At 54.2% G+C, this 12,369-nt stretch overlaps 1 protein-coding gene across 2 annotated transcripts in view; it reads right to left on the reverse strand.

The window, feature by feature from the left end:
• The window catches only part of KIAA1671 (KIAA1671 ortholog), a 44,517-nt gene that overhangs the window by 4,892 nt on the left and 27,256 nt on the right, over positions 1 to 12,369 (reverse strand). Inside the window, exons 6-7 of one of the 2 annotated variants that reach the window (XM_026036681.1) lie at positions 4,731 to 4,810; positions 855 to 1,110 (exon numbers count right to left, since the gene is read on the reverse strand). In XM_026036681.1, the coding sequence (XP_025892466.1) occupies positions 855 to 1,110; positions 4,731 to 4,810 (336 nt within the window). Of the gene's footprint in view, positions 1 to 854; positions 1,111 to 4,691; positions 4,811 to 12,369 lie in introns of both variants that reach the window. The other variant, XM_026036680.1, reaches the window with a different exon arrangement.

Raw genomic sequence — 12,369 nt, forward strand, 5'->3', positions numbered from 1 at the left:
TAAAATAACTGAATTGCAGTAAAATAGGACTTTGGTTCGCAGTCAGCTTAGGAATCTAGGCCATGCTGGCGGGTACCTGGGGGCTGGTGCAGCGGGCTGAGCTGTGAGGAGGCAACGGGCGGCAGCGCCCGCTCCCCACGCGGGGAATCGCCCGCTCCCCCAGCCCTGCTCCTCGGACACCGCACTAGCAAACAGCACTCACGGTACTTCAAGGGAGCGTGTTACCTCCGAGGTGCAGTGCTGCAAACCAAGGTCTACGTGCTAGTTGTGGTAAGGCTTTCAAAGAACACTAATCCACGCTTACCTGAACGGCCAGAAATTACAGTTCCCATGCTATCTGCAAGATTTTTATTATGAACAACCTTGAAAATATAATTCTAAGCTATTACAGAAAGACACTTCCTTTAAATAAGAAAAATATTCCTAACTCCCTTTTTCTCTAGTTTTAAATGTGCACTTTCATAGCACAGCAAACACTAGCTATTTGTGTCATTTAACTATGTAGTTTTTGCAATGTTCATGGAACCATTTAACGCCTCTGTTGTAGCTCACTGAGGAGCAGAGGGAGAAAGAGCAACTTTACAGCCACTGACAGGCATTATTCAAAGCCAGTAACCCTTCGGAATGCTAGAGAGTCCCACCAACCTGAGTATCACGGGAATTACCAGAACTTGGTAGCTTTGATCTGAAAGTTTTCATGGGACACCAACTCAGCTGGAAAAATTCAATGTGACAAAGGAAAGGCAGGGCAGGGCCGAGCGCCAGGTCTGCGGCGGGTTGGCACAGCGGAGGTTAGTGCCAGTAACAGTGTAGTTAAAACACAACGACAACAACCCTTCCCTGTTACAACTCACATCAATGAACGAGAAATCAGTGGTCTTCTCCTCGGGGTAGGTGTCTCCAGGAGGAGGCAAGTCGGCCCCATCCGTGGAGTCGATGTCAGTGCTGGAACGGTCCAGGCTTGTGCTCCTTTGGTCTCTCGAAGAGTCATGGTGATCAACCTGGGAGGCAGGTTCCGTTTGGGAGGACAGGGAGGACGGATGGCTGTTGGGGGGCTGCTTTCTTGATGAAATGACATTGTTTTCTGAGGATGGAGATTCGGCTGCGAAGCTGCAAGTGAACAAAAGGAGGTCGGTGAGATTTCAGGGGGAACCAACACAGGCCAGGGGGTTTCGCACCACGCAGACTCCGCGGTGCTGAGCGCCGAGGCAGGGCACTGGGATGGCCCAGAGCGGGCAGGGGCGCGAGGCCCGTGGCGCCAGCCATGCAGCACGGGAGGAAGCAGCGGGTTTCCGTGGGCTGGCGCCGAGCCCTGCGGCGCTGCCCTCGCTGCAGCCGCACTGGGGCACCCCACGAAGCCCCCGGGCACCCCCTGTGTGCCCTGCCCCTGCCCCGTGGGCCCTCAGCACCCGGCTGCGGTGGGGAACGGCTGAAGACACCAGGCAGGATTTTGTAGGCATCAATAAATGGAAGCTCAGGCCAGAAGCAGCAAAGGCATCTCTGGAGGTACCAGCTGCAGGTTAAAAATGAGCACTGGGAACGGTCCTTAGCCACAGAGCAGCACAGTCTGTGCTCTACGTAGGGATAAGCACTCAGGAGCTGTCAGTAATCCCAGTTCCACATGACAGAATTACGTTCAGCAGTGCAGAAGATTAAAATGTTTTCAGATTTGTGATGTTGAGCTGTTAATAGAGATTGGGTTAAAAATGGCATCCCATATGTCCTGGCAGACAAAGTGTCTGCACTGATGCTGTCCTGAAATTAAGAGTGTTTTCACTTCAGCTGTATGAGATTTTATTTCTCTTACTGCCACTACTTTAAGGCCTTAAGAGAAAAGGAGCAGCAGCAATGGGAACCTAGTGATCTGTAATTGCCAAGGTGGGGGAGAAGGAGAGTGGACGTTAGCAGGCTAAGTGGATCAGATACTCATTGGAAAGTTAGCAATTTTAAGCAGCAACTTGATCCCATGCGAGTTTTGGGGCTCATCAAGTGGCTCGTCTTGCAGCGCCTGCCATGCTCTGCACAGGCTGCAGCCTGGCTCTCCTCAGGCATGAAGAGAATAAACGGGAGGAAAGAGGATTGGAAAGGCAGGGGAGAGGGGAAATCCCTACAGAAATCCCATGGGAAAGGCTGAGCCAAGGACTCCAAAAGCCCATGGGGACAAGTGCCCTCCGTGTTTCCCAGCACACTACAGCTCCATCCACCACGCTCACTTGCAGCAGGGGCACAAAGCCGAGGGGCGAGTCCAGCTCTGCAAAGCGGCCTCTCCTGCCTTGTCCTGGGCTTCGCCCAGCCCGGGCACAGGCGCCTTGCACGGCGCGTGGCACAAAGGGAGCGGCGAGCAGCAGGTGGCACCAAACCGCAGCGCTGCAGCCGGGCGGCCCCGGCGCGCAGGGATGCGGCCGGACTGGGAACACACCAGGAACAGCCCAGGCCGGAGGCTGCCGTGCGCACCCCAACAGCCGCCGCTCTCTGCACCACGGCACACGCCAGGGCAGCGTCACCACTGTCACTGCACGTGGGCAGGTGTCTCCTGTGGACGTGGGCTGGGGGCCCCACGCAGCAGCCCGGGACGGCTGCAACGACAGCCGGACTCACCAGCAGAGCCGGGGGCTGCCCCATCCTGACGTCAAGAGCTAAAGTTTGGAAGGGGACAGGGGAGGAGATGACATTTTTGCTGTGCTAAGCAGACTCCTTTATTACAAGCACTTTCTCTTAAGAACAGTTCTGAGAAAACCCCTCTAAACCCAAATAATCAAGATGTATATACATATACATTACCTACATATGTGTGTGCATTACTACCTAACGTGCGCATGAATGAACATATGCACATGCCCCTTGGACGGAGCAGGGCACAGGGTTGGCGCGGACCCTCGTGGTGCCCGGGCGGGAAGGAGGGAGCCGCGGGTGCCGCTGCCCTCCCTCCCCGCGCCCACGGGAACCGGGCACTGGCGCTAACGAGCTCCGGGGGGAGGCTCTGCTCTACGCTGCGCTGCCTTCAAAGATGTTTGGTGTCTGCAGCGTGAGACCTTGGATCCACCAGAAACAGGGAGAACGCAGAGATAAAAGACCATTAGGAGACGAGCATTTGGTGGAAGTTAAAACTGTATCTGAAAAGGATCCTCTGGGACTTGTGCATCTGGAAAGTCTCTTCCTACGGCCTAGGGCTTCAGCTGATAAAAACTTCCTCTCCGATCTTGCTGCTGGGATTTATTTTGCATCCTTCTCATCATGTCCTTAGAAATCCCCATTTTCTGAGCACATCCTACATATGGGTCCTCGTAAACTCCCAAGGATGCTCAGCAGGTGTCACTGACAGACACTTGCTCCTCTCAAAGGTTCTTTCACTTAGAAACGCCAGCAAAATGGATGCAAAGATATGCAATAAATTAAGTTCAATCTTCACTTTAAAATGAAATTGAATTTAATTAGATGCAGCAAGACTGTACTAGAAGGTACAAAATGTGTCGTGTCATCCTGGGAAAGGAGGAGGCCGGAGGCACCGCAGTGCATCACAGCAACCCTGCAGAAGAGGTGTGAGCATCAGAAGGCAGCTCCGGATTTATCAATTGCTAAAACTCCCTCATCACTCAAGAAACAGCCCCACATAAAAAGGCCCTTTTATTTTATGTAATTGCAGACTGACATCCATTATAGTAACCGACCCCATAAGATGGGTTTCTTTTCTAAAACACGGTCTAGTTTCTAGGATTTTTTTCCCTCCTGAAGAGCAGCCTGACAAAAAAATGTTTTTTTCCCATGATGTCAACTCGGTAAAGCTTATTAAAGCATCCGAGAAGAAAAAAAAATATATAGGTATGCTAAGAAAACTCCAATGAAGGCCTGCCCATCAAACCAAGCCCTTCCTCGCTGGGGAGGCACTGGCCACGAGCTGGGCCAGGAGCCCTGCCGGGGCTCGTGGTGCCCATCGGCAACGGGCCCTGCTCCGCCGGGCACGCAGCTCAATTCCGGTGCTGAAATTCCCTTCCTCCCGGGGGAAGGAGCCTCCCAAGGGAGCTGTGTGCGGAGGGCGAGGAAGGCAAGGCCAGCACTATCCTGGGGACGGGAGCGACGCGGGTGCAGGCGGGATGCGGCTCAGGAAGGCAATGGGAAATGCTGAAGCGTCACGGCAGGCATCGCTGCACTACACCCAAATAATAATAACTTCTACAGAAGAGTTAGATGTTGGCATGTCGTTTAGTCAGCTCATTGAACCTCAAAAACTTAAAGCTACCCAGGCTTTGAAAGCAATAAAATATTTATAACAGTTCTCAAGTGTAAAACAGCAGACATAATTGACATTAATACCTATTGTAAGATCTCGGCAAGCACAGCATAAAGAAAATTCAGAAAAGCGCGCTACTCTCATGCTATGAGCAGTGAGATACTGGCTCACACAGTAAAGATGCAGCCCCTGAAGAGATATCCCACCTCACTGCAATGCTCCACGGCCCGTGGAAGGGGCCGTGCCGCTGTGACGCGCATGGTGACAGAGCAGTGAGGGCAGCAGCCGGCACCGCATTGCTGCCGCCTGCCCAGGCCTGTGCCTGGCCTCCCAAGAACTGGGTTCAAACGGGCCCTGCCATTCCGCCCTTCCCGAGTGGGCACTTTTCCGGGATGCAGCTTGCTCAGGAGAAGCCCCGTTTACAGGCGAAGCGGCGCCGGTGGCGGCTCCCGCTCGTCCCTACCTGTCCCCGCTGTGCCGCTGCTCGCCCCAGGTACCGTACCGGCTGTCGGGCTCCCGCACCAGCGTGTCCGTGTCCTTGGCCTCGGGCGAGGGTCTGGAGAAGCACTGCTTCAGCTGGTCCTGCACAGAGGAGAAACGACAGCCCGTCACTGCCTCATCCCCTGCATCAACGCCCGCAGGCTTTATTCGCAACTGGGTTTTTCAATGTGCAAACTGAAGTTAGAGATGATAAAACTCTGCAGAGAAACTGAAGGGGAATGGGTGTGAGCGGGTTCTAACGCCGGGAACCAAGTGCCCTGTCCCCAGTAGTGCCAGGCTGCATTGAGATTATGGGTATGTTTTTGCCTACAGAAGCACCTTCAGCAGGATGTGTGCAAAGGCAGAGCAGGGCTGGGGGCTGCAGCCCGCTCCACGGGCACGCGGGGAGGCAGCAGCGCTGCTGCTTTTGGGCAAGTTCCACGGACACAAGGAAGACCTTCAGATCAGAAGGTAAACCTGCCTGCTCACTGCAAGTCACCGCAGCACACGGTCAGGTCCTGCAAAGCCTTTCACAAATTGACGTTTGCTCACTTAAAGCTTGTTTGTTAGGACAAGTAGGACCAGAGCTCTCCTAACAGAGCGGGTCCTTCCCGCGGCCCAGCACGGACCTTGCATTCCCTAAACGATGCCTCCCTTGGCGGGCAGGACGGAGCCACGACAGGCCCGGCTGGGAAGCTCCCCGGCAGCGGGACAGCCGAGCACAGCAGCCCCGTCGCTCTGTGTTGGGCTTCCCGCTCCGCTCCGGTGCGGTAACACCCGCAATGTGTGCGGGTAATTAAGAGCGTTGGCCCCCTTTGCGTTCATTAGCCTGCGAAAACACAAACGTGCCTTTCACTGCCCTATCAGCTGCTGCCGGATGAGCTCACCACAAGCAAAGATTAGGTACTGTGTTCCACCTATAGTACGCTTTTTTCCATATTAAAAAGAAACAAAACCACACGAGCACAACGTGCAGGATGGAACTCCCAGCACGTCTGCTCGAGCCCATGACACCCATTTCCACTTCTCTGAAGAGTAGCCGGGCAGCCTTTACAAATGTATTTATATACACACACATACATGTCAGTATTATCTGACTGTTTTCAAGGACATCATTGCTACTTTTTGTGCATCGCTTTTCCTACACGTGCGGAGTCCAAACCGCTGCTGAAGGAGCCCGGGCTGTCGGGCAGCGCCGAAGCACCAGGGTGAGAGGTGCCGGGGAAAAACCCTCCCCTTTCTTCTCTAAATGCTTTCTGCCCAACCACTGGCTTACTTTGAAACGTGAGTGATGCTCAGAAGAAGCTAGTAAAAAAAAATTAATACTTGCCAAGAGCTATCACGGAGTTGAGAAAAGTTATATTGAGAAGAAAACCTGTGACCTAGAGATTTGGGCCATCATGACAATTTTTTACACTTAACTCTCTCTGCACAGCACTTAAGAGATAAGACTAAAGCGTCTGCTTGGCGATGCTATTAAAACTTTTGCTTGTTTATCAACCGCACTCGCTTTGAGCCACATGTAGGTAGGAGGAGGTCCTGAACACCAGCAGCTTCTGCTTGGCTGTCTGTTCCCTAGCCCAAATCCCAATGTCAAGCTCTCTCCTTCAGGGCTTTTCTTAAAATTTTATTTTTAGATTAAGATTTACATACTATAAAATAGATTAGTATGTATTTTTTTAAATAAAAAACGGAGCAGGAGCTCCATTAACACAAGGGCAATGCAATGGAGAAAGGAGCCTGATCTCTTCTTGGTACACAAAATAAATCCAAATAAAGAATTCTAAGAATTTTCTTGCTTAGAGAAGATATACAAGAGAAATCTTCCCAATCAAACAAATACTACACTCCATTCAGCACTCAAATGCTGTAATTCTCCCAGATTTGGTCTTTAGCTTTATAATTGTTACCAAAATAGCCATGAAGAACGTCAATTTAATTTCCACATGAGATAAAACAGCAATCAGGGCTGCACATCTATCTGGCATCTCGTTCTAGTGCTACTTGCAAAGCGATGATTTCTGCGCGCCCCTGAGCGCCGTGCGGGAATTAGGCTGGGTTTGGCAGCAATCCAGAGCTGAGCATTCTGGCAGGTTCCATTTGGGAGCGCGATGCGTGCGCGGTCCCGCTCCCGCGGCGCAGCCACCGCGCACGGAGCCGCACTGGGAAGCGGCCCCAGGTGGGAGCCGGGCAAAGCTCTTTGCAGGGCTCCGAGGAAGGGGCCCAACACGTACGGAGCACCCCCGAAACAGGTCACATAAGTCAGAACTGCACCGAGGGCTTCAAAAATACCTCTGCAACAGAGACCGGGATGTCAGGCAGCCAAAATGACAGCCCGCAGCGCAAACACTAAGAGCTGAAACCTACTGGCAGAGAACAAATATGAACAGCTAAGAGCCCAAAGGAATGAAGCTTTGACCACCTGCCTTATTAATACTATTTGCACTCCAGGAGAGTTTGCAAGTCCTTGCAAATCCGACCAACATTTCCAGTCATGTTCTTGGTGTTGCAAGAGCTCTCAGCTCAACGCAGGCAGCAATCGGGAAGCAAAGACACCAGCCGACCAAAAAAGGCTCCATTTACCCACTGGCTGCTCCACACCAGCAGAGCTCTCTGCCTTTGTCTGAGGCTTCAGGAAAAGCCCCAAAATGCAGCAGCATTCGGTGACATTTTCCTAGCTATATAAATTCACACCATTGCCTCCCTTTCTCATGATATACATGCAAAGGGATTTTGAAATACCTTTCGCCTAGGTATTTTTCCCCACACCAGTTGCTCTGCAATGGCCCATGACGCTTTTCTGGTCACGTCCTTGCTCTTACGCAGCAAGCAAAAGGAGGTGGAAGAGCCCCCAGAGAAAGGAAAGAAACACAGACCCCACCCGGGGGTTATTATTAAAAGCAAAACTATCTATTTCTGACCACCAACAGTGTGAACAGGAGGATAAGAAAGGGTACTCTGTGAAAACAGAGGATCTTCGAGCCCCTCCGGCCCCGCACAGCCGCAGGGCCGTGTGCCGGGTATCCCGTGCCCCGGGTATCCCGAGGTGCGGGCAGCCGGATGCCGGGTATCCCGAGGCCGGCGCGTACTTACGATGCGGCGGAGCAGCGCGGTGCACCAGGAGCGGGCCATGCTGGCCGGCCGGGCCGCAGAGCGGGCCGGGCCGCGCGGAGCCGCCGCGCCGGCCTCCCCACCCTGCGCGTGCGGGCGCAGATAAGCGGCGCCGCGGCCCCGACCGCGCGCCCAGCGCCGCGCGGGCCTCACAAGATCTTTTCCAAGCATGGAAGCGGTGCAGGAAGCCTGCAGAGCAAGGCAGCCACGAGCAGAACGGAATTAACTCAACCTCGTGCCCTCATGGATTTAAAATTAGCAGCTGCACAGAGCAGCCCCGCTCCTGCAGCGGGAGCGCCGCTTGGGAACGCTGCGTGCCCACGGCTGCCACTGCGGGGCCACGATGCGGGACGGGGCCACGATGCGGGACGGGGCCACGATGCGGGACGGCGCTTCCGTGCGCCCCGCTCGGCACCCCGGGACTCGCGCCGGCCCCACAACACCCGCACAACCGACACGAGGCACCGCGCTCTCCCTCCCTGTTGCTACGCAACCCCAGGCTGTCACAGCCATACGCGTTTCCTCTACCTTTTCCACCGGGATATGACAAAGAACAACCAATTATATCGTTAATGTTAAAAGCCAACGTTTCCCTTATGAAACATGGCCTGCTTTTAGAGGGTCACTGGTTTAACTCGCTATCTTTTCATCCACCTTTATGGAGTCCCATCTTGATGCACAGGCTGGAATCCTAATCCGCTCTCCTTCCCGCCCATTCCCAAAACACTGGGTAAAAAGATCACAGGGAAGCAAGCCGGCATCTCTGGAAATACTGGGCAAAGCTGCCATCTTCCTCCAAGCCCCTCGGAGCACCAGAATTCCAATTGGAGTTGCAAGGAATACAACAAACAATACTGGCACAGGAAGACACCGAAATATTGTATGGGTTTGGCTAGGACTGCATAGCCAAACTGCCCCAACACGTTTCCTGTGATTTATGTGGCATTTTATTCACACTGGTCATTCTGAAGTTTGTTTAAAGTTCACTAGAATTCACACAGTAACTGATAGTGCAGGTGTTAGCGGGCACAGCTAGCGGTTGCTGTCTTATTCAAATCCTGCATTCTAGGGCATGTTTCCGGAGCGCAGGTGCCGGAGTTCTCACTTACACAAAGCAGCAGCACAGCATGGAATAGCTTGGAAAACATTCCCAGCAGTTGCCTGCTGAAAATGCCTTCTCCCCTTCACCAGAACACGTGAGCTGCGCCACACACCTGAACGCTCCAAAAGCCACCGAGGTTTGCAGCGGGGCAGAGCGGAGCGGCCTCGGCTCCTCCTGGGAACGCGCGGGGCCAAGGGCGCCAGGAGCCTGCAAAACCTCGCCCACCAAATCCACACGGGTGATCTCAGGTCAGGTCCAGCAGCAGGTCCCAGCAGTCCCTGCCCAGCCCGACCTGCAAACCGAACAATCCTGCCCCGTCCCGTCTGCCTCCCTCTCGCCGGGCATTCCCCCTTTCCAGTGTTCCCTTTGCCGAGCCTTGCAGGAGGAGAGCCCTGCAGGTCTGTTATGTGAAGCTCAGCGGGGCAAAACAGGGAGCTGGGTTTTACTCTGAGCTGATTCTGGCCCCAGCAGAGCTGGCACCACGTTAGTACATGCGCAACCAGATCTACCCCGGATCTGGTTCTCAACATCCCCCTCGCCGCAGCTCAACCAAGGATTCCAGAAAACCCAAAGGAGAGCAGACAAAGCAGTTGGGAATATTTCCTTTCACCCTTATGTGCTGAAGCTAGGAAGAAACTACACCCCAAAAGCGACTGCAGGAGCCGGGCCCGAGGAGCCAGGGCTGCCCATGGAAGGGGCAGCAGCGCCTGTCCCGCCGCCCGCGCTCCGCGCTGCACGAGACGCCAGCCGCGCCGGGACGCTGCGACACGGCGGCGCTGCGAGGGAAGACATGGGCTTCTTGTGAAAAGCTACATGCTTGGAATCAACACCTCCTACTTGCAATGTTTTATTTCACAGCTCTTCTGCACAGTTAGTTTTTTCCTCCTAAGACACAAATTAAACTTCAAACAAACATTCATAGGGAAAAAGAGCTGCTTTCAATGTAAAGTCTAGCTTTTAAGATGTAGAGCAAGTGACAGGATTCGGTGGCAATGAGGCAGCCTCAACCATGCAGGCTGGGGAAAGGGGGCACCGCTGCCTTCAACAAAACCTCCAGATACCCGGGGAGAAGCTTTACCAGGGAGCACCTACTGAAACCTGCATCGACACCCGCACCGCGGCTTCGTGCACCGACGCACCAGAACACACCACTGCCAGGGTATCCAAGAAGACACTGCCCCACGCTAGGGCCCGAACTCAGTGATGCTTCCTCGGGCGGCAGTTTATTCCAGTCCAAGCTAACTGTCTGGGACTTCGGGCTTTAAAAAGCAAGGCAAAGGAGCACAAAACAAGCAGCTATTAATAACTTCTCTTAGCTTCGTATGTTTTAAGAAAATGGTGAAAACCAACTCATTGCAGCAAGTCCACGTTCAATCAGAGTCTTTCAAGCGAACATTCCCGTCACAGTAACTAGGGAACAAGCCAGGCTGTCTACAGAACACCCAGCACTGTTGCATGGCCCAGATTGCGCTGCCAGCTACGTTCATGGCCTGATAAACCAAAGGAAGGTTATTAAGAATGAAGCAGTTGATGGTTTTCCAGTGTTGGCCCTTGTCTCTTCACTAATTGCACTCCACAGCTTTGCTCTTCCCTGACCTCGATGCAAGACAAGCAGCTCGTTTCGAAGCCCGCTTGCTCCACGTCCTTGGCCCGCCCACCACGAGGGCTCTCGGAAATATAAAGATTAAATTCCACTCACTGACAGAACAGCAACGAATGCTGACCCAACAATGAGTTGTGCTTTTGGTGAATACCACAGCAATATAATCCAGCAAAATGAGCTACGAGGAGGCATTGTGGTGCACGGCCGGTGTGAGAGCAGCGGAGCCCAGAGCCGAGGCCGAGGCACGCAGCTCTCGTCGTGGCCACCCACTCGCAGCTCTGCTCCGACGGGCACGCGCTCCGAAGGCAAAGCCACCAAGAAGCAAAACTCGGGGTGGGAATTCCAGCTGCAGAGCGGCGGGCACGGACAGGTCTGCGGGATGCAGAGGGACCCCTCGGCACGTCTGGCGCGTTGGACACGAGCGGGCAGAGGTCCTGCCCATCTTCAGTCTGGAGCTGTGCTAAAAGCAAGTGCTCGTGACACCATCAGATCGAGCCTCCGTGAAAAGGCAGTTTCCGTTAACGCAACAGAAATGTTTATGCCCAGCAGAAAGCAAAAAATAGCCAGGGCTTTTTAAGCACATACCAGAAGCACTCAAGTCCCAGGTACACAGATAAGCAACGCACCGAGTGCTTCGGAGCCCGGCAGGCATGGACAGCGAGTTCCTGCCCCATCTCCAAAGTGTCTCTTGCAGACCCAGAACACACCCCAGGGCTTTTTCCAGCAGCGTTTTTTGCTTGGCAGTCTGAGAGCTAAACTGATCCCAAGGAGGCCAGTGGCACCAGAGGGACAGGAGCAGTGAAGTGGCTCCACGCACCGAGGGGCAGGACAGGGCTGGGACGACGGCGCGGGACACGAACGCAGGGCTGTGACCCGCAAGGGAAGCGTGGCTGGTAGCCCCAGAGCAGCGCCGCCCCGGCCGGCTACCGCACTGAGCTGGTGGCAGGAGGCGAAGGAGGAAAAAACCTCAAAATATTTGTTTGGGGTGGGAAAAACCACTCCCGTGCAAAAGGCTTTGCAGGAAAGCACTACTGCAAGCTCCACTGTGGAATCCCAGATCCGATATTGAAATGCCAGAATTATGACAGGATTCAACGGATGCCGTGTCAGTACACGCAGCCAGCGCGGCCAATGTGTCCCGGAGCAGTAAACGCCCTTGCAACGGAAGCAAACACGAGGGATCGGCAGATTTGAAGACGTGCTGCATGAACAGAGAACCCAAGGGGGGGAGAGGGAGAGGAAAAGATTGCTGGGATCAGCACAGAGCCTGAATATTTCTTAAGGATCCACATAAATGGATCAATTGCTTTCAGCACAATTCACTTGCTTCCTGTGGAGCATTTCTGAGGCGATTACATTCAGATTCGTGCAAACTGCGACCTACTGTTTCTGTAGGTAATTCACCCCCGCAGGTGCCCCAGGACCGGGACAGGGAGGCGGAGGGGGCGCGGGGTGACGCAGCCCCGCGGCTCCGAGGGCGCGCGGCCGCACTCGCGCCTTGGGAATTGCATCACTAAAATACCAGCACGGTGACTAGCACCCAGGCCGGCCTTGGAAACAATAAACAAGTCACCAGCTCTTGACGAATTAGCGCTTTCCGTTATTTTTTTTCCACAGAACACTGGGAGCTCCCAGGTCTAAGGAAAAGCAGGGCCCTGCAGCGGGCAGATAAGAGCCGCAGAGCAGCCGGACATGCATGCGGACACACGGCGAGCTGCGCTGGAGGCCTTCTGCAGGCCTGCCGTTGGAGGGGGAAACCAGCCTGGACAGCACCGGCTCCGCGGCAGCAGAGGCGGCTGCAGCGCACAGAGCCCTCGTGCAGCCCTTGTGCTGGCCACAGTGCCC

Source organism: Nothoprocta perdicaria, unplaced genomic scaffold (assembly GCF_003342845.1).
Source record: "Nothoprocta perdicaria isolate Ctin4 unplaced genomic scaffold, notPer1 scaffold_185, whole genome shotgun sequence".
NCBI lineage: Eukaryota > Metazoa > Chordata > Aves > Tinamiformes > Tinamidae > Nothoprocta > Nothoprocta perdicaria.